General features: G+C 44.5%; 1 protein-coding gene across 2 annotated transcripts in view; it reads right to left on the bottom strand.

The window, feature by feature from the left end:
* The window catches only part of POFUT2 (protein O-fucosyltransferase 2), a 115400-nt gene that overhangs the window by 83732 nt on the left and 4756 nt on the right, over window positions 1-26912 (bottom strand). Inside the window, exons 2-4 of one of the 2 annotated variants that reach the window (XM_068119780.2) lie at window positions 10393-10643; window positions 7623-7767; window positions 2618-2728 (exon numbers count right to left, since the gene is read on the bottom strand). In XM_068119780.2, coding sequence (XP_067975881.2) covers window positions 2618-2728; window positions 7623-7767; window positions 10393-10643 — 507 coding nt within the window. Of the gene's footprint in view, window positions 1-2617; window positions 2746-7622; window positions 7768-10392; window positions 10644-26912 lie in introns of both variants that reach the window. The other variant, XM_068119781.2, reaches the window with a different exon arrangement.

Here is a 26912-nt window from a genome sequence, read left to right as displayed (position 1 = left end):
AAATTTTCCAAAAGATACACTTTCGGTACACACACCGAAAGATAGATACAGTCTCGACAAAAACACGATTGTGATAGATCACTTAGCTTCGAGAGCGTGAGCGCATGGAGCAGCTTCGAAAAGACGTGACCTCGCCGTGATCTCGCGAGATCCAAGCCAAGCCAGATTCTTTATAACTGAGAGATAGGGCCAAAAACAATACACATAGTATGATGTTTCAGAAGGTTTTGGACATGTTATGACAAAAACTTGGTGGATGAGTTGGGTAGGCGACAAGAACCAGCCAATTCGATTTTGGTTCAGATCCAGGCCTATCAGTGGAAAACAAAAAGTAAACAGTTCAGCTTGGTGGAGGTATGCGCTCTACCAAGTGCCGTTCTTGAAATATTTTCTCATCATGTTAATATTATTTTTATAACTATCATCGGACAGAATTGACTGATTAATTTGTGCTTATGGTAACTTTTTCATTCCAGGAGAAGTGCAGAGCAGAGACTTTTAGCCTATACACCACCAGTCACATATATGTCCAATCTTATCCAAATTTCCCTCAGGCCAATGCTGTTTTAAACAATGTTGGCGACCATTCAGAATGGGGGTTATGCATCAAATAAAGGTCACAATTGAGCCGCTATATCCACAATATACGAGTACGTACGTGTACACACACACACACACACACACACACACACACACACACACACACACACACACACACACACACACACACACACACACACACACACACACACACACACACACACACACACACACACACACACACACCTAGAAACATTGGACAGGAAAAGGGATAAATCATTCATGCATAAAGACTCACTTAAGCACCTTTATTAGCTAAAGAACATTGCGGCCGAGCCAGCTGCCTGCCTCGAGGCCAGCTAGACGAGGTGGCTCCGGGTAGAGTCTGTGGTGGATGCGATAAGCATAGAATGCCTCAATATTGGCTTTCCTCAAAATTTATTTCAGCCAAGTGTTAAACAACAATAGCAACTGCTTTTAAACAACTTTGGATGGAATTAACTGAATATTTTGTGGTTATATAATTTTTACTTCCGGTAGGTGTGCCCCACAAATAACGCCACGATAAGCTATCTACACCTTCACACTATACACCTTCACAGACACCAAGGCAGAAAATCCCCTGAGAGAGGAGGGAATGACATCGCGACAACCTTCGCCATATGACCCTTAATCTCCCTGGCAGGTTTGGATTTGATTGGACAAAAATGACAGAATGCATCGCGGTCAAACAGACAGACAAAAAGAGACACCAAATTAAACTCTCGGTTTCATTGCAGGTGGGCATGCACTGCTTCATCGCCAAAATTGTTACGAATGGTGCTGAAAACAGATCAGTGATGTAACTAGTTCTGGCCCAGTAATTCTGGCAGAAGCTGAAACGAGCATGTAAAAATAATTCATTTGTTTTCAGATGTTGTTGGATGGTACTATTGATGACTTCTGTGGCTTTTTTATGACAGGAGGGGAGAGGATAATTGCAACATAAGTGGCCAGATGTGATTGACGTTTTCCCTGTTCCTAGTTAATTGTGTACAATTCGGCAGTTCTCCATATATAGCTTTCTACATACAGTGCTGGAGCTGTTGCAGATCAGTTTAAATTCTGGAGAAATCTGTATTCTTCATACCGTCGTGATGTTTAAAACCTTTTTTGATAATGGAATCCAAATAAATGCATTTCTTTCCTAATCAAATGAACCTATAAATGCAAAACACAAACTTTCAGAAAATCCCTCATAAATTAAAAGGACAATACAGAATGACTTTAAAATGTTCAATTTGATCAACTTAGACAAGGATGACGAATTGACTTATCACTCAAAATGGAATAAAGAAACAGCATGATCTAGAACAGCACTCCGGAGAGAGAATACCTCCGCCTGTTTGGCCATATCACTCAATTGTGAAAAATCACTTTAAAAACTCTACCAGCTGGATCCGGATCTTCACAAAAACTTAATCAATTCTTCCTCGTCACACACACAACCTGTCCAACAAGTTTCGTCCAAATCCATCCATAACTTTTTGAGATATCCTGCTTTGTATCGTTTTTGGCCCGACCTCCCAATGGTGAAGAATCACTTAAAAATTAAATAATTCTCATATCCGAATCAGTATTCAGATCTTCACCAAAATCGAATAGATTCGTCCTTGTCAGAGACGCAACCGGTTCACCATGTTTCATCCAAATCCTTCCACAACGTTTTGAGATATCCTGCTAAGTATCGTTTTTGCCCCCATCTCCCAATGGTGAAGAATGAATTTAAAAATTCTAGTCGCCGGATCCGAATCCGGATCTTCACCAAAGTCTAATCATTTCGTCCTTGTCACATACGCTGCATCTCTGCCAAATTTTGTCCGAATCCATCCACAACGTTTTGAGATATTTTGTTCACAAACGGACAGACAAACAAACAGACAGACAGACAGACAGGGGTGAAAACATAACCTAAATCCACCTTTGGTGGCAGAGGTGAAGAGAGGAGAAATGCAGATAAAGATACAAATGAAGGGAAAAGTTTGGGAAATGTGCAAGTGAGCAAACAAAAAGCCAGTGGAGGGTGTAGACCTGATACCTGGCTGAGGTGTTTTTGTGCAGGATGGGTACCATGATGGATGCCATGCCTTGCACAGACAGGCAGGAGAAGTTGAGAGCCCTCGTCTTCCCGTAACCCCAGAACCAACCCCTGTAAAGGCACGCCATCTGCTGGAACACACCCGGAGAAACAAGCTGTACCTACGCAGCTGTGTTCAACACCATTTAATGTTCCCATCCTTGCTAGAAGATGTTTACACGAGGGGTGACGAACACACTAATTAAAGCTCTAATTTTGAAACTACCATCTACATAGTACACAGGACTATTGAAACCGTTTTAACTGGAAAAGGAGAGAAAACGTAACAATGCAATAATTAAATCCATTAAACAAACCAAAAAAAATCCCCCAGTGGACTGACGGTCATTTACTGAGGTTGTAGTTCAGACCTATGCTGATTTGGGGTGACACACCCCCCCCCCCCCCCCCCCGCAAACAAAATTGAGGAGTCTAAGACAGAGGGTTCCTGCTGACCATCGAATAGAAGGACTTGATCGGATTTCAGAGCAATGTATTGGTAATTAAGGGACAAGTAGGAATCCAAAGTTTCAGGGGGCAACCACCCCCTTCAACCCCCCCCCCCCCCAATCACCCCTTGGGGACCCCCATAATCCGAAATTGAAAAAGCAAAGCCTGAGTGATTGGCGGGCCATCGAGTAGAAGGGCTTTATCAGGTTTCAGAGAAACTGGTTGGTAAATAAGGGACGCTTGAGGGATCAGAAGTTTCAGGGGCTAACCCCCCCTGGAAGCCCCCATGATCCAAAATCTAAAAATTGAAGCCCGAGTCATTGTGTGGGATACTGTCTTGCAGTAATGTGTCAGATTTCAGAACAAACAGCCAGGTGATATTGGAGGAGTTGCAAAACAAGCAAAGTTAACGGAGGACGGATAAATGGACGAAAAGACATCCGGACATCACGACCCATTTTATAAGTTCATCTCTTCGAGAATCAAGATTAGATGACCTAAAATCACTCATTCCAATGGCCTAGTTACTCCCCTTACACAAGACAACCAGAACTGCAACAGAAAGCCCACAACTATATGTATTGTTTGTGTGTCCTGGAAACCTCACTCTTATCCAGGGGAGCTGAAGTAAGAATAAAGAACGATTAAGAAGCCGAGCTTCATAAGTGGCAAGTGAAAGTAGAGCGATACTCAAAGCAGAGATCAACTGCATGCTCAATGAAAGAGAAGGCGAGGCCCAAGGCAATTTGATCATTTCATGATAGACGCAAGCCGAATGCAAAAGCTCAACACCAGAGCAATCCCTTCTGTATTCACAGGCCGGCGTGCTTCAATATCGGTGGATACGTGAAACGATGGATTTCATCAACTTAAAACCCGTCAACATCATGTCAACATTTCATCAACAACTTTACAAAGCCGAATGCCTCAACTCTGTGTTTGCCGAAAAATCTTGTGTCCCAAACCCATCTTTCTTTGTTCCCACCTTTCCCAGTCGAACCCAACTGCTCCTGCACTCTGTGTCCTTCTCTCCTGACAAGGTGGAGAGGTTTTTGTCAAACCTCGACTCTGATTCTGCAACTGGACCAGACGGCATCAGCCCACGGGTTCGAAAATCCTGCTCTGCCGCTCTATCTCACCCTCTCTCTGTTCTTTTCACCATCTCTTTTGCTCAAGGTCATCTGCCAGCATCTTGGAAATCAGCAAAAATTACCACTTTACACACAAAATGTGCAAAAACAGATCCTTGCGACTACAGACCAATCGGCCTGCTTCCATTTATCAGCAAAGTCATGGAATCCATCATTGCTTCGGATATCAAATCCTTCCTCGTCTCCAATGGCTTGATCTCTGATCATCAATTTGGATTCAGACCAGGTCATTCTACTCTGGACATGTTGCTACTGCTGTCGCAACAATGGATTGAGGTCCTCAATGCCAAACAGGAAATCAGAGCTGTCTCACTTGACATATCACGTGCCTTCGATACGGTCTGGCACCCAACTCTGCTCACCAAACTCCCCTCCTATGGTATCCATGGACATCTCCACTCATGGCTTGCGGACTTCCTCTCTGGTCATAGGCAACATGTGGCCCTGAATGGGTTTCTCTCATCTCCCCTTCCTGTTCTGGTTGGAGTTCCCCAAGGTAGTGTTCTGAGCCCTGTGCCATTTCTGGTCTTCATCAATGATCTCTCCGACTCTCTGGAAAATCCTCTTTATCTCTTTGCTGATCACTCCACTATCTGCCGCTTCATTCCTCATATCGGCAGTCTGCAGCCTCCTCACTCTCTGCAGACCTGGACAAAATCACAGACTGGTCAAACAAGTGGAACATGTCTTTCAATCATGACAAATCTCACACTCTTACTATGTCTCTCCGAAAAGACAGACTGGAAAACCCTCCCATCTACTTTCTCAACAATCCTCTCCAAGAAGTTCTGTCGATCAAGCTTTTGGGTCTCACTATCTGCCATGATCTTTCGTGGGAAAAACACATTTCCAAGCTGGCCTCCAAAGCCAGTCGCCGACAGGGCATCCTCCATCGTGCAAAGTCCTTCCTTGGCACACCTGAGCTCCTCACCACATACAAGGCTTTCATCCGCAGCTCAATGGATTACTGTTCCCCCATCTGGGCCGGTGCTCCTGCCTCACACCGAGCTCGGCTTCACGCTGTTGAAACCAAAGCTTTCAGAATCATTGGAATCTCCTGCGATGAAGCTAACTCCGAGGGCCTTTCACTCACTCACCGCAGGCAGGTTGGTGGTCTTTGTCTTCTACAGACTCCTCTCCGGCCTTGCTCCCCCAGCTCTCTCTGTGCTCTGTCCCCCAAATATTCCTGCAGCTCGCACAAGATCTGCCAGCAACCCTCTTGTGGTTAAACTGCCAAAATCTAGGCTCTCTGCTCACCTTCACTCTTTCATTCCCCTTTTCTCCCACCTCTCGAACAAACTCCCCCACTCCCTTCAATCCCACTCCTCCCTCCAGATCTTTAAAACAGCTGTTCACCACCATCTCTTATCTTCCCCCATCCAAAACCTTGATCTTTTCTACCCCCGCTAATTCGCCCCAGATACACTTTTTTGAAATTCCAACTTCTTTCCTGGAAGTCCTTGCAGTGTTCATGTTTTATACCTCTCCCACCTCCCCCCAAGGCCTCCCCCTCCCACATTTCTCCAGATGTCCCTGCTCTCAAATGTTGCGTTTGTGTCCTTCCCCCTCTCTCCCAATCTTCTCTACCACTCCCCTTATTTTTGTGTTTTATGTGTCGGTTTGACTTTTTGTGTGATTAATGTTCGCTCTTTCATGAGCCTCGATCTTGTATACAAAAAAAACCAAAAAAAAAACCCCCATAAAAGGCTGTCAAGTGTTGGGGGAAAAGAGGTGCAACTGACGTTTCAAGCATGGCCTCCAAAGGCACCGTCACAGGTGCCACGACGGGTGACACCGTCACAATTTCGGTCTTTGAGGCCGGCCGATAGGCACGAGGTTCTCCTGACCACGTGGCCCTTGACTTGGTTTGTCCGCACAATGTGGGCGCTTTCAGGATGAACTTTAGCCGGGGAGCGTTTGGGTGCGTGGCGCCTTTGGGCGCCCCGGTCTGATACTGCCGCCCACGTGCAGAACACCATGTGAGTGCACGTGGGTCCCGGCGGTCCCACTGGCCTAGCGCTACCATGTTTAGACAGCGAGATCCGTCCCCGGGCACCGGCAAGCCAGGCACGGTAGGACACCCGCGGAGCCCCGGCGGACCAGGGGCGCGCGAGCCTACGCGCTAGCGTGCTACGGCGGAATCAACGGCTTCGGCCACGGCCGGGCCGATAGTCGGCCCGGTCGCACCGGAAATGAACTGGTTCGACGTCCGCCGGCGGACGAACGCCTTTGGCTCCGATGAAGGGAGAAAATGACAAACGCCAGCGACATCTCACTTCCCATGGACGTTATCATACTATTCAAATCAATTGGTTTGATATGCCACTTATGAAGCCCTAAATAGGATGGCCAGTTAAATTAGCCCGTCTTTCGCAAACTGGCTGCTCAAACTGGATGTTCGAAGGGAAGCAATTTCTTGACTCTTCGGGAAAGGCATTGTGTGATCTTCGATCTCCGTCAACGAACGCCAGAAGACGCAACTTCCAGATTAAAGTCCATCCGAGTTACGACGCACTTTGTCATAAATTGAAAATATTACAGTGATAAACTTCCAAAAATGTTCCTTTCCTCATGCACATCTTTTCTTGTATAAAGGCTCAGTAATATGCAAGGCACTGTGCAAGCTTGTGCTGCAGGGGGGTTTCTTTGCATTGCACGAGATGGGGCCAATTTGGGTAGTTTTAATGAATATTTTACATGACGCTTGACGGATACATTTTCAATATAAATGCTTATTTTTGACAACGGAGATTCATAATCACCTGAACTTCAAGGTTTGAATCACATAATGTCACAAAAGCACTCCTGAGAGATTGTAGGATGCATTATGCAATTTGGTGAAACCTGAAGGTCACAGCTCAAGTGACATGGCGAACAGATACGAGCGATTCAATTGAGCAAACTGCTCCCTCGGGCCAAAAGGATGGCTCAGAGGTAAGCTCTTGCCTTACGAGACGTCTAGTTTAGATTCGGCCCACGATGCAACTACAAGCAGTCACTTTGGTGCTTCACAGAAAGAACGCCACACAGAAATGAGGCCTTCGGAAGAGCGTCAAGCTGGTCGTCCAGTCTTCGAACAATCGTTGTTGGACATTGCTGATCCCACAGTGTCTTTTCACAAGAGGAAGTGATTGTGTACCGGTACCCTGGATAAATTCCAGATTCCTGCCCTACCATGTATAAACCTGCAAAAGGTTTCGAGTAACACAAGCCCTGGGCTCCTTCAAGAGGTTTAGGACTGATGAGAAGAGAAACTATCCCCATGCAGAATTTTAAAAATATTATTATTATTATTATTATTTACAAGTTATCCAAATACCTTGAAGTATTTTTTCTTATAAAAGTGTTTAAAAAAAAACAAAAACCTGTACAATCCATCAGCATCAAGTTTGTAAACTGGCTCTTCAATGCATGGCCTAGCATCAACCTTCTCCTCAAAGGTCCCCTCGGTCCATCCCTCAGCATATGGTTGGAAGGAATACACCTGCTCGATTAATGGGCCGCCAGAAACTGCAACACAGCAAGATAATCATCGATAAAAGCATGCTTTGTAGTTGGCTTGGCAAACTCCATATCGAGAACCGAGGAATTATCGTAAATGATGCAATTGCGGAAGAATGAACAAAGAATTCCAAGTTCAGAAACATTTCCGTTGTTTTAGCAATTGGGTTCATGACCAACAGTTTTGTCCTCAATAAGTCATTGCCCCATTAAAAATCTCATATCCTCAAGCTTGCTCTGCCCTAATCTCACCACACCAAATTGCAACAATCAATAGCTTATAGTCATTCGTATAAATAATGGGACAATATAACCCTGGTTACAACAGGACTGTAGAATGCACCATATAAAGAAGTAATAATTTGAACTTGACAAAATCTTCAAATTTTACAAATGTAACAAAGGCTTGTCGAGATAATTGCTCAGAAAAGGAATTGCAGACTTGAACGAGAATGTAGTGGGGCAACTTAGCATAACAATTGTGCATTTTGTGAGGAAAGCACCAAATTTGGCACACTAGTAGACTATCATATTATGAAAAGATCTGGATATTGGGCCATCTCAGATTCAGAGATTTGATTTTTGCAAGATTTCGATTCGATTGGGATCGAAGAGAACACCTTCTTCGTCTTCTGTACAGTGAAGTTGCCAGCCCTGAATTCTCTGGCTACATCTGGGTGCTTCATTGGGAGTGCGACCATGTCCCTCAGGTGAACAGGGACCCACCTGGCATAGTGTGTGTGGTCTAAGGCATGGAACCATGGGACCAGTTCCGTCAGGGCATCAAGGTACATCGTGAATGAAGCCTGCCGCAGAGAATGCACGTAGACCAGTACCAACATCTCTAGTTCCAGCACAGTTGCCCAGTACTGAAAGTTGGGAATGTCTTCTCCTCTCTGGTGACACAGGTCTTCGAACTCAGGCAGGTCTTCTGCATCATCAGCATATGTTATACAGTGGCGTTCATACGCACGGTGTTGCAGGATGTGCAGTGCCGCTGCAGTGATTTGATGAGCTCTTCTTGTGCGGTTGATGTGGGCAGCTCGCAGGAAGGAGTCGGCCGTCCCTGGCGTTGCAATCTCAGCTTGCAAATCTGCAAAATCTGCAAATCTTGCAAAAATCAAATCTCTGAATCTGAGATGGCCCAATATCCAGATCTTTTCATAATATGATAGTCTACTAGTGTGCCAAATTTGGTGCTTTCCTCACAAAATGCACAATTGTTATGCTATATTTAGCTTAGCTGCCGGACTAATAGCACTTGTTGGAGTGCATACCTCCACAAGGTTGAACAGTTTGGTTTGTAACCCAATGATAGGCCGGATGGCGGATCTGGATTCGGACCTGAAAGAAAATCTAATCGGCATGTTCTTGTCACCTAACCAACTCGTCCAACTAGTTTAGTCATAAGTCATCCATAACTTTTTATTATGCCTCCGCTGACAAAGTCGCCCGAGGCATGATGTTTTCAGATTGTCCGTCCGTACGGGCTAAACCTCGTTTTTCTCAGCAACCATATGTACGATAGAGACGAAACATTCAGGGTAGGAGTGACACCCATGCAGAAAGTTATGATAATTGTGACGTCATAGTTCACGTGGTATGGCAGCCATCTTGGATTAAAAGCAAATAATGAAAAAATATATTTATCTGAAACCGCTGAATGGAAAAATTTGAAACTTGGCACATTGTCAAGTACTCCCAATGGGGAACAAAAGCTTGATCATGCTGACATCATAGGTGAAGTGGTATACCAGCCAAAAATGTTTTAATCTAATTCCTTATCCAAAAAATCTGAAATTTCATGCACATGATCTTTGTATTGAAATATTAAATTTATGACATCATAGGTCACGTTGTTTTGCAGGCATATTGGATTACAAACAACAACAAATAGAAGGGAAATATTAAATACTTATATCTCTGAAACCACTCATCCTATCGATGCTAAATTTTACAAATATCATCCGACAGCACTGTTGCATATAGTTTGAAAATGATGTCATAGGTCACGTGGTTTGGCAGCCATCTTGGATAGAAAAACGAACCTTATCCGATCGACACGAAGCTTCACAAATGTGATCCACTACCCATACATATGCAGAGTGATGGCATCTACCCATTGTGGAACTATGCGGATGCATATTGGCAACACGGTCGCATTGTTCTAGTTTAAATATCATGTTATATATCGCTTCACTCAAAGGTGAAGAATCACTTAGAAATTAAATAATTCTCATATCTGAATCCATATTCAGATCTTCACCAAAATTGAATCGATTCTTCCTTGTCAGACACACAACCTCTCCACCAAGCTTTGTACAAAGCCGTCCATAACTTTTTGAGATGTCCTGCTATATATCGTTTTTGGCCCCAACTCGCAATGGTGAGGAATCACTTAAAAAATTATACTAGCCAAATTCTTATCCGAATCTTCACCAAAATCTAATCATTTTATCCTTGTCACATACCCCACCTCTCTGTCAAATTTTGTCCGAATCCGTCTACAACTTTTTGAGAAATATTGTTCACAGACAAACAGCCAAACAGACAGGGGTGAAAACATAACCTCCATCCACTTTCGGTGGCGGAGGTAAATATTGAGGCCAAAACCCAAGCCAAAGGAACACAAACCTTGTATGAAGTCCTCATACTCCATCACAGGCACATGCTGTGCTAGACTCTCCACATGGAAGAATGAAGCCCAAGGGAGACGCAGCTGTTGCAAACCTCTGCTTTGCCAGTGGTAGATCCGTCCCCAAGGTGGCAGCACCAGAGTCCAATCAGAAGTACGTTCAAGGCGCTTCACCAGGGCTGCCACGCGTATATATACATCCCGACGTAGATTGAACCCCTCACCGGGGTTCACATCGTAGAGCAAGAACCTGATGGCATACATGGCCATTATTATCAGAGGAAGTTCCGTTATGGTGAAGCATGCCTTGTGGCAGTGGTCTTCATTCTATGGTATCCAACATTGTAAATGTCATTACAATAAGTAAAAGTCTTACAAAAAGGTGCAATTCTATAAAGCAAAAGTGCAGAGGGGACTAATGTCATTTACCCCTCCATCTCCAACGCTTCTAGGAAGCCATCTAAGTCCAACATAAACATATCTACTGTTTCTGCTCTGACTACCTTCTTACATAAGGGATCACTCTAACCCTTAATCCAAACGATGCGGAATTTCACAAGGCAACATACCTGGACACTGTCTTGCTTGGACATTATGGGCAATTATAGGATCATGTAGGTTTCCGATTACAGGGTTTTGTACGTTTTTGAACCCTATATGTGCAACTCCGGCACAGACCATCTGGTTAGCTGGACCTCAGGAAAAATTACTCCCCTTGGAAATTAGGTAGTGGGTAGTGCCAGGCAGCTTCTGACCTGCTGACCTGGCAGGATATGGATGTGGGGTCCAACCATGTGTGTGGTTGCAACCGGATCTAAAGAGGGGTCTGGGATGTTGTGGGGGATCCCCAGTCCATTGGGGCACCACCAGAGCAGTAGACCCGGGCCGATGGGGGTTGCTGGATCCGGGGAAGGGGGTTGAGACGGTCGAGGGACTGAGGTGGTCCCTCCCGGGCACCTGCAATGGTGCGACAATTGGACCACCAGGGAGAAGTGTTGTGGGCAGTGGCTTGGGCCTAAAGGCATAACTAAGGTGGCATAACCGAGGGCCTAAATAGAGGAATGCCTCGGTATGCGGTCTAGCAGTCTCGCTACGAGGCTCTGGATCAGCCAGTATGTGGAAACCTTTCATGGCAGGTGTTGTTGATATTGAACGAACTCCCCACTTTTGAATTGGTTGGTGAAAATTTACCTTTGCCAATTCGTGCTACTCACCATTCTTGGGGTATGCAGGTGAGTTGGGGAATTGGTATGGATGATGGACAAGAGTGGCCGCAAGGGCCAGCATTTGGACCAAGTGCGAGGAGTAAAAATGCTGTGTCTTTTGGATAAGAAAACGAATATCATCATCGATTATGTTTATTACCTCCGCCAAAGTTGGATGGAGGTTATGTTTTCGCTCCTGGCTGTCCATTTGTCTGTTTGTTTGTGAACAAAATATCTCAAAAGGTTGTGGACAGATTCGGACGAAATTTGGCAGAGATGTAGCGTATGTGACAAGGACGAAATGAGTAGATTTTGGTGAAGATCCGGATTCGGATCCGGATACTAGAATTTTGCAAGTGATTCTTCACCACTGCGAGATAGGGCCAAAACAATACATAGCAGGATATCTCAAAATGTTGTGGACGAAGTTGGACGAAACTTGGTAGACCGGTTTCATGTCTGAAAAGGACGATTCCATTTTGGTGAAGATCTGAATATGGATTCGGATATGCAAATTATTTAATTTTTAAAAGTGATTCTTCACCATTGGGAGATTGGGTTAAAACCTACATATAGTAGGATATCTCAAAAAGTTATGGATGGATTTGGACGAAACTTGTTGGACAGGTTGTGTGTGCGACAAGGAAGAATCGATTCAATTTTGGTGAAGATCCGGATGCGGATCCAGTTAGTAGAATTTTTAAAGTGATTCTTCACCATTGAGTGATATGGCCAAAAATGATGTATAGTAGGATATCTCAAAAAGTTGTGGACGGATTTGGACGAATCTTGTTGGGCAGGTTGTGTGTGTGAAAAGGACGAATAGTTTCGATTTTGGTGAAGATCTGAATATGGAGTCGGTTTCAAGAATTATTAAAATTTGAAGTGATTCTTCACCATTGAGAGATCGAGTGAAAAGCGGTATACAACATATTTTAAAAAGTTATGGACGAGTTATGACTAAACTTGGTGGATGAGTTGATTTGGTGACAAGAACAAGCCGATCAGATTTTGGTTCAGGTCAGAATCCAAATCCATCCTATCAGTGGGATACAAAACAGCCTGGTGTTGGCTTAGCGGTTAGGGTGCCGGCTTGGGATCCTAGGATCCTGGGTTCGAATCCCGGTCGATCGTTGAATTAACGCCACGGCGGTTGACTCAGCTTGTCGTCCTTCCGAGGTCGGCAAATTGAGTACCAGCTCGCTGGGATGAATGATCACGGTGTGTACCCCGATTTAGAATAGGTACACCGTATCCCTGCGCGTAAGAGCGTGACCAAGGGTTGGCGTCAGGAAGGGCATCCGGCCATAAAAACATTGCCTCAAAACAGGGAACCATGATTGTCATGGGGCCCGCAAGGCTAACCCCCGCTCTAGCGGGGAACAATGGCCTTAATACGATCATTCATTCATTCATATTCAGTGGGATACAAAACGTAAACTGTTCACCAGGCGGAGGTGTGCTCTCGACTGAGTGCAGTTCTAGTTTTGTATTGATTTGGTGTGTATGCAGGCCATGGCTGGTCGTGCACTGCAGGTGTAGATATAATGGATGGCAGTTGTGGAGGAATCATTGTATGCAAGCTTTGTGGGTGGGGAAGTTGTGCATGTCCTCAGATGTATGAGCCTTTTAAGGAGAGCGAGGACTGTCGCCCCTCACCATGCCTTGACACAGTATCCCAGCTTGTGACCGAGAGTGGAGAACCCACTGGGAGGAGGATCGGATGAGTCTGCCATTGAAGACCCCTGGCGATCATGAATAGGACAAGGAGTGCTATATGGGCAACCCCCTCTGGCGGGATATACAGCAAAAAGAGCTGTTATCATTTTCGAAAGAGCTATGACGTCATCCTTTTCAAACTATGTGCAGCAATGGTGTTAGATGACATTTCTAAAGTTTAGCATCGACAGAGTAATTGGTTTCTGAGATATAATTATTTAATATTTCCCTTCAATCCAATATGGCTGCCACACCATGTGACCGATGACGTTTTTATGATCAACTTTTAATCGCCATGCCTAGCCGATTAAACAAGTAAAGTTTTGAATCGATCGCTTCAGTGGTTTGGGAGAAGTTTTGAAGGTTTGAGGTTAAATCCAATATGGCTGCAAAACCATGTGACCTATGATGTCATAAATTTAATATTTCAATACAAATGGGTGAATTTACACAGATCATGTGCATGCAATTTCAGATTTTTAGGATAAGGAATTCAATTAAAACATTTATAGCTGGTATACCACTTCATTGATGATGTCATCATTATCATGCCTTTGTTCCCCATTGGGAGTACATGACAATGTGCCAAGTTTCATTCTATTCACAGGTTTCAGATAATTATTTTTTTTTTTTTGATGCAAGATCGAGGCTCGTGTAAGAGCTAACATTAATCACAAAAAAAAAAAAACCGACACATAAAACATATGATAAAGGCATCGGGAAACAAAGATGGGGAGAGAGAGGGAAGCACACAAGTACAACATTAGAGAACAGGGACATCGGGAGATCTGTGGGAGGGAAAGGGCTTGGGGGGGAAGAGGCATGGGAAGGGGGGAGGGGGGATGTGGGAGAGGTGGGAGAGGTATACAACACATGGACACTGCAAGCTAGAACAGCTGTTTTAAAGACCTGGAGGGAGGAGTGGGATTGAAGAGAGTGAGGGAGTTTATTCCAGAGGCGGGAGAAAAGAGGAATGAAAGAGTGAAGGTGAGCAGAGAGTCTTGATTTTGGCGGTTTCACCATAAGAGGGTTGCTGGCAGATCTTGAACGACCTGCAGAAATATTTGGGGGACAGAGCACAGACAGAGCTGGGGGAGCTCAGCCAGGAAGGAGTCGGTAGAAGACAGAAAGACCACCAACCTGCCTGCGGTCAGGGAGTGAAAGGCCCTCGAAGTTCGCTTCATCGCAGGAGATTCCAATGATTCTGAAAGGTTTGGTTGCAACAGCGTGAAGCCGAGCTTGGTGTGAGGTAGAAGCACCAGCCAAGAGGAGAGAACAGTGTCCCATTGAGCTGCGGATGAAAGCCATGTGAGGAGCTCAGGTGTGCCAAGAAAGGACTTCGCACGACGGAGGATGCCCAGTCGGCGACAGGTTTTGGAGGCCAGCTTGGAAATGCGGCTTTCCCAGGAAAGATCATGGCAGATAGAGAGACTCAAAAGCTTAAGTGACACAACTTCTTGGAGAGGATTGTTCAGAAAGTAGATGGGAGGGCTGTCCAGTCGGTCTTTTCGGGGAGACATAGTGAGAGTGTGAGATTTGTCAGGATTGAAAGATATGCTCCACTTGTTTGACCAGTCTGTGATTTTGTCCAGGTCTGCAGAGAGTGAGGAGCCTGCAGACTGCCGATCTGAGGGATGAGGTATTGAGCGGCAGAGAGTGGAGTCATCAGCAAAGAGATAGAGAGGACTTTCCAGAGTCGGAGAAAACATTGATGAAGACCAGAAAAAGCACAGGGCCCAGAACACTGCCTTGGGGAACACTCCAGCCTGAACAGGAAGGGGAGATGAGAGAAATCCATTCAGGGCCACACCTTGACTATAACCAGAGGGGAAGTCCACAAGCCATGCGTGGAGATTTCCATGGATACCATAGGAGGAGAGTTTGGTGAGCAGAGATTAGGGGTGCCAGACCATATCAAAGGCACATGATATGTCAAGGGAGACAGCACTGATTTCCTTTTTGGCAATGAGGACCTCCATCTATTGTTGAGACAGCAGAAGCAGCATGTCCAGAGAAGAATTACCTGGTCTGAATCCAAATTGATGATCCAAGATCAGGCCATTGGAGAAAAGGAAGGATTTGATGTTAGAAGCGATGATCGATTCCATGACCTTGCTGATTATTGGGAGCAGGCTGATTGGTCTGTAGTTGCAAGGAACTGTTTTTGCACCTTTTTTGTGTAAAGCGGTAATGTTGTCCGATTTCCAAGCAGATGGCAGATGACCTTGAGCAAAAGAGATGTGTTCGGGACACATGATTTTGAGGCAAACAGAGTTGAGGCATTTGGCTTTTTCACGTGCGGCGTCAGCTGTGTAGCCATTTGAGGTAAGGGAGGTGATGGAAGGGGAAAAAGCGTTACGCTTAGGTCCCCCTTCGGGGAAGTGATGTGAGTTGACAAAGTGGAAGTTGCAGAAAACATGCTATGATATGATATTTCGCTCACAAGGTTCAGACATACATGGAGGCGACCATCTTGGATTTTGACGTGGCGACCCATTTTCAATAGCCTTCTTCCTTATGCTGAGATACACCCACACACCAGATGAGAAGTTGGTACTTCGCTTATTTTTCAAGATATTTCGCTCACAAGTTTCAGACATTCATGGCAGTGGCCACCTTGGATTTTGACGTGGTGACCCAATTTTCAATAGGATTCTTCGTTATGCCGAGATACACCCACACACCAGATTAGAAGTTGGTACTTCACCTTCCATGAGGGTGAAAGCAAGTTGCTTCATGGCAACTGCCTCACCAGAAGCTTCAGTGTACCATGGACGTGAGGAAGGGCATGACAACTGAAGACGAGATGGGATAAATCTATGCATGAGAGAGAGAGCAGTTTACTTTGGAAGAATTTCCAGGATGAGTATTTGTCAGAGGCAGTGGAGATGGGAGACCAGTCCAGATGATTGATGGCTGCTTGAAGACCGTGCCAGTCAGCCTGAGTGAAATGCCAGACTCGTCGGCACTGAGGAGGCTCTCCAAGAATGGCCAGAGAGATGTCCACTTCAACAAGCAAATGATCAGAAGAACCGATTGGAGCAGAAGAAGAGCAGCAGACATTTGCAGGGAAGGTAGTCATAACCAAGTCAAGAAGAGAAGACCGAGATCCGGGTCAGGAAATTGACAGATTGAGTCAGTCCCAGTGAGTCGCAGAAGTCCTTTGCTGAGGTGCCATGGCTGGTGTGAGAGGAACCCACACCCAGCCAGCTGGCATGATGACAGTTGAAGTCGCCTCATGTGAGGAAGAGAGTTGGGATGAGTGGATGGAAGTTGGTCCATGTTGTCAGACAGGGAGATGTAAATGGAGTCATCACTGTTTGGAGGACGGTACAGAACATGTATGAACAAAAAGTGGGAGCAGAGAGGAAGACGTAGCCAGAGGTACTCCTGGGGGGTGGGGTGGAGAGAGGGCAGTGCAAGGAGAGTGAGGAAGAGAGTTTTTGATAAAGATAGCCACCCCACCACCAGGACGAGGCTCAGGTCTATCATACCGGAGGAGGGAGTAACCAGGAAGAGATATTAAGGAATCAGACATCTTGAAGGAGGAAAGTTTCTGTTAAGCAGATTACGTCTAGTTTGTCAGAAGCAACCTGTATGAAGAGATCAATCAGGTTCGACAGGGGAGGGGTAGATGAGGCAGAAGAGGAGGAGGTAGGGAGAGCTGTTGATAGTGTGTCAGAGATTGCAGAAGAGTTATGAGAAAGGGAAGGATGAGGAGGACAAAATGTTTGATGGTGATGATATGAGGCACAGTGAGGTGTTGTTTGAGGGGGGGACAGAGCAAAGTCGAAGGTTGGAGGAGGTGGAGGTATGTGATGGAAGGGAAAGGAAGTGGGGAGGAGGCAGCTTTGAGGACGAGTGGGGAGGGGGAGAATTGGAGAAAGATAGTCGGGAGGAGATTAGAAGAGAAGGGGTGGGGGCGAGGAGTTTTGAAGGGGAGGGGTGAGGGGGAGTTTTGAAGGGGAGGGGTGAGGAGCAGTTTTGAAGGGGAGGAGTGAGGGGGAGTTTTGAAGGAGAGGGGGGAGGGGGGGAGTTTTGAAGGGGTGGGGTGAGAGGGGAATTTCGGAGGGGAGGGGAGAGGGGGGAATTTCAGAGGGGAGGGGTGAGGGGAAGTTTAGGAGGGGAGGGGTGAGGGGGGAGAATTGAAAGGGAAGGGCAAGGGAGGAGTTTGAGGGGAGGGTTGAGAGGGGAGTTTAGAAAGTGGATGTTTAATGAAAAACGAACATTTGTTGCAGACTGGGTTTATTGTGATTTTCAAGTCAGAGATCAGTTTGAAAACGATAGGAGGAGGGGTGGAATGCAGATGAGTTTAGAGAATGTAGAAAGGAAGGACTGTAAGAGATCGATTTTTTTTTTTTTAAGTGGAATGATTTGATGAGGAAATTGAAAAAAGCCTTTTAAATAGGAAGAAAAACAGCGTGTTGTAATGAACCACTGAATAAAACACTGCAGGGGAAAGTTTAAACATATTTAAACAAAACCATGAAAACCATCTGGGAAAAGTCCCTGAAGTGAGGGTGTGGATCAGAGTAAGGAGAAAGGGTTGAATGAGTATGGAGGAAACTAGAATTGGAAAGGCGAGTAATCGGCTGAAGATGGAAGGAAGAGGTGGAAGAAAAGGAGATAAAGGGGGCGGTGCGAGACAACAGCACATGTGGAGGCCCTGGAGGAGAGAGGAAATAATAATTATTTTTTGTACTGAAAACGTTAGACAAAGGGAAAGATGTTCGGAGAAGTTAGGGGGAGAAGAGAAAATCTAAGAAACAAGCAATACAGCGAAGGAAAGAACTTGAATTCACAAAACACCGACGGGGGGAGGGAAGCCTTAAGTTACCAGGCCGCGCACATGGTGCGAACAGAAAACGATTAATTATACACAAGTTTGCATGAATTACAAACCAAAACCAACTAGAAACACAATAACACATACACAATGAAATGAATATGAATGAATGAATGAATGAATGATCGTTTAAGGCCATTTTCCCCGCTAGAGCGGGGGTTAGCCTTGCGGGCCCCATGACAATCATGGTTCCCTGTTTGAGGCAATGTTTTTATGGCCGGATGCCCTTCCTGATGCCAACCCTTAGTCGCCTCTTACGATGCGCAGGGATACGGTGTACCTATTCTAAACCGGGGTACACACCGGGATCATTCATCCCAGCAAGCTGGTACTCAATTTGCCGACCTCGGAAGGATGACAGGCTGAGTCAGCCCCCCTGGCGTTAATTCAGCGATCGACCGGGATTCGAACCCAGGATCCTAGGATCCCAAGCCGGCACCCTAACCGCGAAGCCAACACCAGGCTAACATACACAATAAAATAACGAGTGGAAATTTGACAAAGACACGGATGGGAAAATACTTAAACTCTGATGCCGTGGAGAGATCGAAGTGGCTTCCTCGCTCAAGGAACAGGACACGGAATTCTCAAATATTTGCGTTTAATCCAAGATGGCTGCCATACCACTTCACATATGATGTCACAATTATCACAAAAACATTATACATGCGTGTTGCTCCTACGCTGAAAGTTTTGTCACAATCGGATATGTGGTTGTTGAAAAAAAAAGAAAAGGTTTAGCCCGTACGGACAGATGGACGTACATACGGATGGTTGGACGGATAACCCGAAAACATAATGTCTCCAGCCACCTTGGGGGCAGAGGCATAAACAAATAATAATAATAATAAAATACCATTTCGGAGCTTCCGAACTTCCACTCCAATGTTCCACCAGCCATTTTAAGAAGCACCACACTGAGTCCACCCGAGATGTCAGACTCCCTTTGCATACAAAGTGAATGACATACTCATGTATGACTGAAGAAGTGACCAGATGGATGTGAATGGAGCCAGGAAAGTTATTCACAAGGAAAAGCAGGGCTATTGACATCCCACCAACTCGACCTGCACTGTTCGACCATGTAAAGTGGGCTGCATACTGAGGGACAGACAAATGGGGCCCTGCTTTCCTCCCTTCCCTCGAACTTCCTGATCCAAGGAACTGGGGTGGAATGAAAACCTCTGCAAGACGAGAGGAACCATTGCGGACCACACTCCCTGAGGCAGCACGTTCCTGTTATGAATTACTCTATTGTAGATGCAATGAAGGGTGCAAAAGACACTGCAAGTGTTTCAGGGCAGCCTTGAAGTGCACAGCTCTTCTGTAAAGGTCCTGGAGAATGTGACAATCGATAGACAATAACAGTTTGATGAATGACATCACCTGCTCATTGTATGTATTTTGCAATACATAGCTACAGTCATGGCCAAAAATATTGGCATGCTTGCACCTTTTTCAAATAACTCACAATTTTCTCAAAAAATAAGTTGAAATTGACAAAAGTATTTGGTCTCCACAATTGCTTATTTCACTGTTAATATTACGGAACCTTTGTTTTTGAATCTGAACTTAATATATCCTTTTAAAATCAGAAAAAAAAAAAATGGAATTGACAAAATTATTGACACCCCAGACTTAGTATTTGGTAGCACAGCCTTTGGACAAAATAACTGCAGTCAAGCACTTCCGAAAGCCATGAATGAGCTTCCTGCACTTCTCCAATGGCAGTTTGGCCCACTCTTCTTGTGCAAACTGCTCCAGTTCTCCCAGATTTGAAAGGTGCCTTCTCCCAAATGCTGTTTTCAGATCTTCCCAAAGGTGTTTAATGGGATTTGGATCTGGACTCATTGTTGGCCACTTCAGAACAGTCCAGCATTTTGGCTTGAACCATTCCTGGGTGCTTTTTGAAGTGTGTTTGGGCTCATTGTCCTGCTGCAAGACCCATGACCTTCGACGGAGACCCAGCTTTCTGACACTGGGTCTCCATTGTGCTCCAAAATGCCTTGGAAATCTGATTTCATGATGCCATGCACACATTCAAGGCACCCAGTGCCAAAGGCAGCACAGCAACTGCAAAACATCACTGAACCTCCTCAATGTTTGACTGTAGGGAAGGTGTTCTTTTCTTTTAAGGCTTAATTTTGTTTTCTGTAAACATAGAGATGATGTGCTTCCTAGTGTTGGCTTAGCGGTTAGGGTGCCGGCTTGGGATCCTAGGATCCTGGGTTTGAATCCCGGTCGATCGCTGAATTAACGCCAGGGGGGTTGACTCAGCCTGTCATTCTTCCGAGGTCGGCAAATTGAGTACCAGCTCGCTGGGATGAATGATCCCGGTGTGCACCCCGGTTAGAATAGGTACACCGTGTCCCTGCGCATCGTAAGAGGCGACTAAGGGTTGAAGTCAGGAAGCGCATCCGGCCATAAAAACATTGCCTCAAACAGGGAACCATGATCGTCATGGGGCCCGCAAGGCTAACCCCCGCTCTCGCGGGGGAAATGGCCTTAAAACGATCATTCATTCATTCATTCATAGAGATGATGTGCTTTACCAAAAAGCTCTAATTTGGTCTCATCTGTCCACAGGACATTCTCCCAGAATGATTTTGGCTTTTCAGGTGCGTTTTGGCAAACTCCAGTCGGGCTTTCTTATGTCTCTCTCTCAGCAGTAGGCTCCTACCATAGAACCCCCTTTCAGAGTTGGCCACGGATGGTGCGAGTTGAAACTGTCGTACCTTGTGTCTGAATGTCAGCTTGAAATCTGTTTGGCAGATCGAGGTGCTTTCTCCACCATTCGAACAATCCTTCACAGCAATCTTAGATAAAGTTTTCTCTTGCGGCCTCGTCCAGGGAAGTTGGCAACAGTGCCATGGGCCTTAAACTTCCTGATAACATTGTGTACAGTGTACACAAGAACATCAAGTCTCTGTAGATGGACATGTAGCCTTGATTGTCCATACTTGGCTACAATCTTGGGTCTGACCTCCAAAACCTCCTATGGTTTTCTTTCTTTTCTCCATGCTCATTGTGGTACACACAGTGACACAAAACAGCAGAATGACTCCTTTTCTCTATTCAAACTGGTTGAATGAGTGTTTTTAATATTGCAGGCACCTACAACCCACCATAGTTGAGTTCAATTCCAAAGCAAAGGAGAATCACCTGCTTGAAATCTAATTAGTTCTCCTAACTTCTAAAAGGTATCAATAATATAGTCTGTGCCATTTTAGGATTTCTGTGTGGAATAAGCTGAGATTTCGTAATTTTTTCAGCTTTTTTGGTTTTGTTCCACTGCAAACCAAAGAAATACATCTGCGGATATTTACATCACAATATTTTTTATTTTCAACAATTTTCTGGAAGAAATGGTGCATTATTTGAAAAAAGTGTAAGGGTGCCAATATTTTTGGCCATGACTGTATGACATTGCATCAGGAGATAATTTGCGAATGTATCCTCTTTTTTATGTAGTGACCAGAAAAACGACCGTCAAAAATGACGGGTTGGAACAGTTTATTCGATGGTGCAGCCTCGTGACCATGCAAAAGTCTGAAGCCTCGGCCTAGTGTCAGGTGTGCTTCTATCTCCTTTATTTATTAATTAGACATCCTAGGGATGTAAATGAACTCTCGTTTTACTCTGCGCTTGTTGCACATCACATGCAGCGAATTTCACCTCAAAGCACCTTGAACAGGGTGAGCCAGAAATATGGTTATTTTTAACACTCGTGTAAAGGTAATAAAAAGTTGTATTTCAAAACAAATTCTCACAAGAAAGTGAAGCACATAACATTCCATTTATTTGTGGAAAAGAACATCTTGGAGGCGCACCATTTCGTCTGACACATTCCTCCAATCTTGGATGCCAATTATTCATGACGTTCTGCAACATGACCACGTCAATATCATTGATTTCGCGTTTGATGTTTTCCTCAAATTCATGAAAAATTTGTGGACGGTTAAAATACACTTTGTCCTTTAGATATGACCACAAGAAATAATCACATACATTCAAATCGGGTGACCTTGCTGGCCATGGAATATCGCCGTTTCTGGAAAGGACATGCTTTGGAAAGAGTGCCCTTACAGTAGTCATGGACACTCTGGTGGTGTGGGAGGTTGGACCATCTTGCTAAAACCCCACAATTGGGCTCATTTCTGCAAATCTTTTAAATTGTCCGGAGAAGAAGTTAGAAACCATATCAGTATATCGAGCTGCAGTAACAGTGACGGTGACGGCATTTCCATTACCTTTCTCAAAGAAGTAAGGCCCGATGATGCCGAACGACGAAAGTGCACACCACACTGTGACTTTGGGACTGTTTAACGGTTTCGTGTGCATTTCTCTTGGGTTTTCGGCTGCCCGAAAACGAGTATTTTGCTTGTTGACAAAGCCACACAGATGAAAATGTGCTTCATCGGACATGAACAAATTGTTAGCAATGTTTTGGTTTTCATTTCCGTCCATAAATGAAAGTATTCCCTCACAAAGTGAAAGAGCATTCTTTACCCGACCAGTTCCACATGGTCACTCAAGTGTTCTGCCTCCAAAAAATAAAACTAAATCAGTAAAAAATAGAAAATAATAAAAATGCATGTTATGTACTTCAATATCATGATTGAATTCATTTTGAAATACAATTTTTTAAATTTCCTTCACACGAATTTCAAAAATTCTGGCTCACCCTGTATTTATTCTTATTTTAAATAAATGCTTCTGTACACCGCCATTGAGACTCGGTTTGCAAGCCACTGTCTACAATTCCAATAGAAGAGACATATTTACTCTTATGGAAAATGTTTTTCGAGTTTGTTTTATCCTCAAAAGTATACGATGGTGAATGCATTCATGTTAAAAGATTGGCCTTTAAAATCTACCCTTATGAAGGGGGACAAACTGACATTGTGTTTTATCTGGTAGATGAGTGCCCCGAGTGTCCCAAGTGTGCTCCAGGTTTAACTATCTTCAATAGTTTCACTGTAAAACATAGTTCATTAATGTTCAGAGTTGTCATGTCACAATAAGTGGCATTCACATCACATGTATACCTGTTTTTTGGTAAGTGCTATAAAGAATACCACATGGATATGCAGACTCATTTTTGCCCATATACACATTTGTGGTAAAACTATGCTATTTTGGTTAACATCCTGGCTCTGAGATACACATTTCACTTGATCTTTGCCTTTATCAAACCAATCTGGCAGTGACCAGCACTACAAAGCAACAATAAATACATGGCAGCCATCTTGAAAAATAGTGCGTTGCATTTGTTTTTCGCTCACCTGGACTTTAGTCCAGTGAGCTTATGCGATCGAGCAGTGTCCATATGCGAGTGAGTGAGTGAGTCCGTAAACACTTCAGTCATTATCACTTGAACCAAACACACAGTTTTGATAAAACTTGACCACAAGCTTCATATCGATACCTAACAAAGGTGTATTGACCGCATCAAAATATGCGCTCAGAGGGGTCTACGTGGGCAGGGAGAGGGAGGGGGGATTTGACCCACCAAAATAGGTATTAGCTCTCTTCTCCGAAACTACACACACAATTCTGATGAAACTTGCCCACAACCTTCACAACCCTTGATGTACCAATGTATGAAGATATAAGGTGGTTTGAAGGTATAAGGTGGTCTGAAGGGTTTTGACCCCACCCAAAACAGGTACCCACTCTTCTCTGAAACTACACACACAATTTCAATGAAACTTGATCACAACCTAAATCGCCCATAACGTACCACCAAAGTTTGTTCACATCATTAAAATATCAGGGTTTGAGGGTGTCTGTGGGGGTGGGGTTGAGTGACTTTTGCCTCTGATTCAGGTGAGCTTCAGGACCCACAGTCTCTTTTTTTTTTTTTACTGAGTTTGGAAAGGTGGTCCCATCAAGAGAATGGATAGATAAAAAATTATACTTACACAATCAGGTTCGTTCCTTCTCACACTAAACACCGAGTTCACACTTGATACCTGGGGTGTGTTCAGTTACCAAGCAGCTTGCTATCGCTTTCTAAGTCAGCCGTTCCTTATCAACCATTTCTGCCATGATCTTTCCTGGGAAAACCACATTTCAAATCTGGCCTCCAAAGCCAGTCACCGACTGGGCATTCTCCGTCGTGCGAAGTCCTTCCTTGGCACACCTGAGCTCCTCACCACATACAAGGCTTTCATCTGCAGCTCAATGGAATACTGCTCTCCCCTCTGGGCTGGTGCTCCTGCCTCACACCTAGCTCGTCTTCACGCTGTTGAAACCAAAGCATTCAGAATCATTGGAATCTCCCATGATGAAGCTAATTCCAAGGGCCTCTCACTCACTCACCGCAGGCAGGTTGGTGGTCTTTCAGTCTTCTACCGACTCCTCTCTGGCCTTGCGGGGGGGCCCCAAGCCCCCCCCCCCCAGCTCTCTCTTGGCTCTGTCCCTCAAATATTCCTACAGGTCACACAAGATCTGCCTGCAACCCTCTTATGGTTAAACTGCCAAAATCAAGACTCTCTGCTCACCTTCACTCCTTCATTCCTCTTTTCTCCCGCCTCTGGAACAAGCTCCCTCACTCTCTTCAATCCCACTCCACCCTCCAGGTCTTTAAAACAGCTGTTCACCACCATCTCCTATCTTCCCCCATTCAAAACCTTGATCTTTTCTACCCCCGCTAATTTCACCCCAATTCCACTTTTTTGAAATACCAACTTCTGTCCTGGAAGTCCTTGGTGTCCTTGTGTTTTATACTTCTCCCCCCGTCCCCCCACGCCCCCCACGCCTCCTCCCCCCCAAGCCCTCTCCCTCCCACACATCTCCCTGCTCTCAAATGTTGTGTTTGTGTGCTTCCCCTTCTCTCCCAATCTCGTCTTCCGCTCCCTCTTTTTATATATTTTGTTTGTCTGGTTGATTTGTTTGTGAAGTAAATGTTAGCTCTTTCACGAGCCTCGATTCAGTATACAAAAAAAAAAAAAAAAGCTTGCTCAGTGCTTAAAATCAAGCGAGCCATTTGACGAGTGTTCTCCAAGTTGATTGCCTCTGCTGCCGAAGGTGGACAGACATTATGTTTCCACCGTCTGTTTGTCTGTCTGTTGGATATCTCAAAAGGTTGTGGGCAGATTCATACAAAATCTGGTGGAGAAGTTGTGTGTTTGCCAAACAAAAATAGATTCAATTTTGGTGAAGATCCAAATCCAGATCAGATTAATTTTTTTAAGTCATTCATCACCATTGAAAGATAGGGCCAAAAACAATACGAAGCACGATATCTCAAAAAGTTGTGGACGAGTTATGCCAAAACTTGGTGGAAGAGTTGGGTAGGTAACAAGATCAAGTCGATTAGATTTTGATTCGGGTCTGAATCCAGATATATCAGACCCTGGACTATCAGTGGGATACAAAAGGGCTCCATCGATTGCCATTCTAATTGATAATGGAACACATCCCTGCCTATATCTATTATTACCCTTGCTGGAGGAGAGGGTACTGCATTTGGGTCAGTTTGTCTACACAGAACGTGAGTGTGTGTATTAATTACATTTTTCCCTGCACAACCCTAAGACCCATTAAAGTAGGGGTTCCCAACCGGGGGTGCGACAAAGAGTGGCTTGTGTCCTTGTGTCAGACTCAGCCACCTACCAGTGTGCCTTTTGAACATGTCATAAAACTTTTAAGTCTTTCTTTCTCTCTTTTTCTTCTTTCTCTTCTTTCTCTTTTCTCTCTCTTTCTCTTTACACACACACACACACACACACACACACACACACACACACACACACACACACACACACACACACACACACACACACACACACACACACACACACACACACACACACACACACACACACACACACACACACACACACACACACACACACACACACACACACACACACACACACACACGAAAAGAAAGAAAGAAAAAAAGGATGGGAGATCAACCAAGATTGTTGTCATTAAACGCGTGATTCGTTGAACGGTGACTCGAGGTAAATGCTCAAATTTTCTTCAAATTAAAGTTTGACCACTCAATATTAAAAGTGAATTTTTTTTTTTTCCTCATCAACCGCTGTCACAATGGGAACCCAACGGGTTCACGGGTCATCTCGTGTATTTTTTTTTTTTTTTATGTGTAGCTTAAATTGCTTCCCCATGACGAAAAATCACCGCACGCCACTGCAAACAACGTCTCAAACCAAGTCAAACATGTTCCAATCCGTATACTTTATTCATTTTTTTTGTCTTTTTTCAGCACAAACTCTTATCGTGTAGCAACTTGTTATAACCTGTATACACCATTGTATACTTTTTACATATTTTTATATTTTTTTCTCATATTAGCTGATATTTTTCTCTTTCTGTTTTGCAGATTAACCCTTCATCATGTCAAAAAGAAGGAAATGGAATGATGACTGTGTGCGCTTTGGTTTCACTTGCATAACGGGAAATGATGGCTTTCAAAAACCCCAGTGCACTCTTTGTAGCGTTTTCTTTTCCAACTCAAATCTGAAACCATCCAAGCTTCAATAGCACTTCAAGAACAAGCATGGCGGAGCTGATGTTGAAGGACATGATGTTGGGTCATTGAAAATCAAAAGACCTCGTTTTGATTCTGTAGGAACTCTTCCAAAGTTGGGTTTCGTTTGTTGAAAAACGACTACTTCTTGCTTCATACCAAGTGGCATATGCAGTGGCCAAATCCAAGAAGCCCCATACAATTGCAGAAGATCTCATCAAGCCATGTGCACTGGAAATGGCAACAACT

Source organism: Myxine glutinosa, chromosome 6 (assembly GCF_964187855.1).
Source record: "Myxine glutinosa chromosome 6, kmMyxGlut1.1, whole genome shotgun sequence".
In the NCBI taxonomy this organism is placed as follows: domain Eukaryota; kingdom Metazoa; phylum Chordata; class Myxini; order Myxiniformes; family Myxinidae; genus Myxine; species Myxine glutinosa.
Note: the sequence above shows the minus strand (reverse complement) of the source record. Positions and strands in the feature narration are given on the sequence as shown.